A 4,297-nucleotide genomic window follows, 5' to 3' on the forward strand; every position below is an offset into this window, starting at 1 on the left:
GAGAAGGAGGATGGGTGGAGTAAAAGAAATATGAAGACCAAAAAGGAAATTTTTCTCTATACCTCCTTGCAAAGTTCTTCTGTGTCATTTGTTTTGAAAGTTATTTCATTAGCTAAATATTTTTTTCATAGGAAAAAAGCCCACTGAAAAAGCTACATCTGTATAAAACAGATAAATGAAGAGCTGTGGTGATAATAGTAGTTGGGGATGGAAGTAGGGTGAGATGCACAAACTCAACTAGGCTTTCAGTGCCTGTGGTTCTTCAGCACTGGGACAGCATGTTTAGGCTCCAAGGAACCCAAAAATGGCTCTGAAAAAATTTCACTAGAGTCTGGGATCCTGCAGATTTTGAAAGTTCATTGAGGCCTCCAGATGAGATTAAAGTGTAAGCATAGTAGCTGCTGGAAGTGTGTAAAAGAATGAGGATTTTTTAAAAGTAAATTTGCTGCTGTTTATAAGAAGGAAGAAAACAAAAGTGTTTTTTGCATGAATAAATCCGAACCCTTCATGTCTGTCATCATTTACTTGATGCATCAGTGCCAGGACTTCAGACGCTTCAGGTAGAGAAACGGGGGAGGGAAAACCAGAGGGGCTATCTCTACTACCCTACTCGCCTCACCTCTGTAGGGTGCTGCTTTTTTACAGCCTGACTTGATTTTCACATTCACTCTGACTTTTTCCTTAGATTTCTCTTGAAATTTTCCCTGGCCCAGAAGCCCCCATCTTTGCTACAAGAGGTCAGATCCCTGATGCCATATGTCTGGGAGCAGCAGGAAGGACATCCTGGTTAAGGAGAAGGTTCATACATGGTCGTTGGGTCAAACTCCCAAGAACACCTCACATTCCTGCCTGGGTTCCCAAGTTCCTTCTAGAGAAAGCATAATCTCCAGATTAGGGAAGATTTTTCTCACAAGCAAAGTTTTGCAGTGTTGCAAAGTAGGAAAAACATGGGATTTGAAATCAGAGGACCTCGGATGTGAGTCCCAACTCCATGACTTTGTAAAGTCTATGGCACATGTCACAACATTTCTGACCCACAGAAATGAAGTCAATAATACCTATGTTACAAAGTTTTATAAGGATTAAAATAAGATCAAGATTTTGTTATAGTGGTTGGCGTAAATTATGCAATAAATGAATAATAGTCATTATCATGTGAGTAAATATGTGGTACATGGTGGTGGAAAGAAGATGTGTGAAATGAGGTTTGTGGGAGAAGGGAAGGAAGAAGGGAAGTAAGGTTTTCACTGACAGGTTTCAATATAAAATGCAGGTCATCAATCAGTCAGTGTACCCAAGCAGGAGAGAGAGAATGTCTGGAGAGAATAACTAATGACAAAGTCTAGAAATCTGGTTGAGGAGAGGGAGCCAGTAAACTCTTTGCCGATTTAAACAATGCATTTTGTGAAAACACAATTTCACAGCATAGGGAAATATTAATTAGGAAAAATATGCATAATCTTGACATACAACAGACACAAATTTTCGTTTACCATGAACCATTTCATTCTTCTGTATTTGCAGAGGGTTTTTAAATGCTTATTAAACATTTAATAGATTGTGAAGATTTTGACCTCATTTTTATTCCCATTTTTCACTGGATAAGGTCATGTATTTAATAGGTTTCCCAGTCAGTGATCAACCGAGGACTCTTTGACTCTGAGTTCAACGCTTATTTCACTATCATAGCAAATGCTGTTGAACTTTAGGCCATTTGGAGAGTCAGAGGACTAAGGAAAATAGGACCACACATATCAACCCCAAACCATGCTATCTCAACCTGAAACTCTTTAAATCCCCCAGTATTTATTGTCTATCTATGAAGCACTAGAAGGAGAGTTGGTTGTGAAATCAGAAGCCCTGACCTACTTCTGGCCCTAAGATATCTAGTTATTGTGGAAGTCATGTCACTGCTCTGTCCCACATTGTCCTCAGTCTGAAAATATGAGGTCAGATTGCATGTCAGGGTTGACATATCAAATGAGATGTATTAGGAATTTAAGCTCCATTATTTTGAAAATCAGCCTCCCACTAAAGGATTTCTCTGGGTGTCTGTCTACTTGTTGCAACTTCTAGAGTTCAGCAGGTCTTGGATGATATCAGATGATGAGGAAAGGCTGGGGAAGAGCATGAGAGGATACGGATTGTGAAGGCCTGTGATCTAAGCAGTCCAGAGAGATGGTAGAAAGGAGGGCTAAGATAGATTTTAGCTGAGAAAGCATTCATTCTCTTATTCAACAAGTGTTTATTTAGAGTCATCTAGCTGGGTTTACTGAGTCTACTGCATTTCTAGGATGGTGAGACTTTTCTGATCCTCTTCTCTTACTCAAAAATTATGGACTAAATTTGAATTATTGACCTAGGAATGCATCATGGGATGGGAGGGCAGAAACCAATAAAGATCCTTTCCTGTGTAAAATGTAAATTCTAACAGGGACAGATAATCTTTAATGTACTAAATCCATTATCTATATGTTAGAGGTGTTAAGTATAATGGGATGTTTACCTTCATAGGAAGTACTTAGAGTCAGGAAAAGGAAAGTTGCAATATTTAATAGGGTAATAGGATAGTCAGATATTTATTTATCCTCAAATTCACTTTCTGGCTTAAGCTAAAAAGTGGGTATTTTATAAATTAAAAATCCTATTCCCAGAGAATGACTCAGGTCATTACCCCACTAAATAAGTAAATATTTTTAAAAATTTTTTTAGGGATGGAATATCTAAGAAACCATGAAAAACCTTAGCATTATTGATGAATTTGTGCTGTTGGGGTTGTCTACTGACCCGGATATCCAGACCATGCTCTTTGTTCTCTTCTTAGGGACTTACCTCCTGACCCTGATGGGGAACCTGATGATGATCCTGGTGATCAGGGCTGATCCTCACCTGCACATGTCCACGTACTTCTTCCTTGGTCATTCGTCTTTCCTAGACAAATGCCACTCTTCAGTCACCATACCCAAGATGCTGCAGAATTTCCTGTCTCAGAGGAAGACCATTTCAGTGTGGGGATGCATTACCCAGAGTTTCTTTTTCACATTTTCTGGAGGCACTGAGACCTGCTTGCTCTCTGCTATGGCCTATAACCACTATGGTGCCATCTGTCACCCTCTGCTCTACACTGTGATCATGAATGGATCTCTGTGCATTGCAATGGTCAGTGCAGCATGGGTGATGGGGCTTCTAAACGCACTAGTGAATAATCTTTGTACCCAGAACTTACAGCTCTGTGGTCCCAATATCATCTCCCCCTTCAGTTGTGAACTGCTTTCATTCTTCCCTCTCTCCTGCAGTGATACCATGCCTAACACTATCCTGTTGACTGGATCATCTGCATTTCTAGGACTTGTGACACTTCCCCTGATCCTCTTCTTTTACTCTAAAATCATTCTTGCCATTCTAAGCATCTCCTCCTCTAAAGGCCAAGGCAAAGCCTTCTCCACCTGCTCCTCCCACCTCACAATGGTGCTCTTGTTCTATGGGAATGGCTCTATTCAGGTACATTAGCCCCTCTTCAGGATCAATCCTGGGCCGAGTTGTCTCTATACAGTATGGTGTGATCACATCCTTGATAAACCCCCTCATTTACAGCTTCAACAACCAGGAGGTGAAGGCAGCTTTGCAGAGGATGCTAAGGCACCAGGTATGTGTCTCAGGGTTTAAACAAAGATGGCAATATGATGCCTGTTCTAATAGAGAACCAATCTACAAGGGAAGAGAAATTTGTAAGCTTAGAGCTTGTGTGGTTCTTCATTTTTAATAAAATTCAAGTGTATTTATTTCTTATTCAAAGTTAAGTGACTTCCAAAAGCTAAAAAATATAGTCAGAGAACTATTTTGCCCATCCTGGGTCTGAGAGGAAACATTTAGAGACATCAGCTCCTACCACAGCCTCTGGAAACTAGTGCAGAAGCAGTGACTTCACTACATTTGAGGAGCCAGAACCAGAACAAAGACCCTGACAAGAACAAAGATCCTGAGCCTAGGACCTGTACCTGCAGATTTACACAAAGGACTCTATTAGTACAAAGGCAAAGAACGAGTAACCTATACACATTTAATTTTCCAAAATGAGTGAGTTCAGCATCCCCCACTCATCTGACCTGATGGCACCACAGGCATAGTCAAAGAATAGTGAAATCAAAGGATGAACATGTTAAATATCTATGAGCAGATGAATGGATAAAGAAAATGTGGCATATGCATACAACGGAGTATTATTCAGCTTTAAAACAAGATGGAAATTCTACAGTGTGTGACCAGACGGATGAACCTTGAGGACATTGTGTTAAGG

The 4,297-nt window shown here is 40.2% G+C and overlaps 1 protein-coding gene across 1 annotated transcript; it reads left to right on the plus strand.

Annotated features, from left to right (window-relative positions):
- The first annotated feature begins 2,733 nt into the window (after nt 1-2,733).
- Nucleotides 2,734-3,763, plus strand: LOC120861245 (olfactory receptor 8S1-like). The gene is given in 2 exon segments (XM_040236874.1): nt 2,734-3,489; nt 3,491-3,763. Coding segments are annotated over 2 exon segments (1,029 nt in total).
- The last annotated feature ends 534 nt before the right edge of the window (nt 3,764-4,297 follow it).

This window comes from Oryx dammah, unplaced genomic scaffold (genome assembly GCF_014754425.2).
Source record: "Oryx dammah isolate SB20612 unplaced genomic scaffold, SCBI_Odam_1.1 HiC_scaffold_11232, whole genome shotgun sequence".
In the NCBI taxonomy this organism is placed as follows: domain Eukaryota; kingdom Metazoa; phylum Chordata; class Mammalia; order Artiodactyla; family Bovidae; genus Oryx; species Oryx dammah.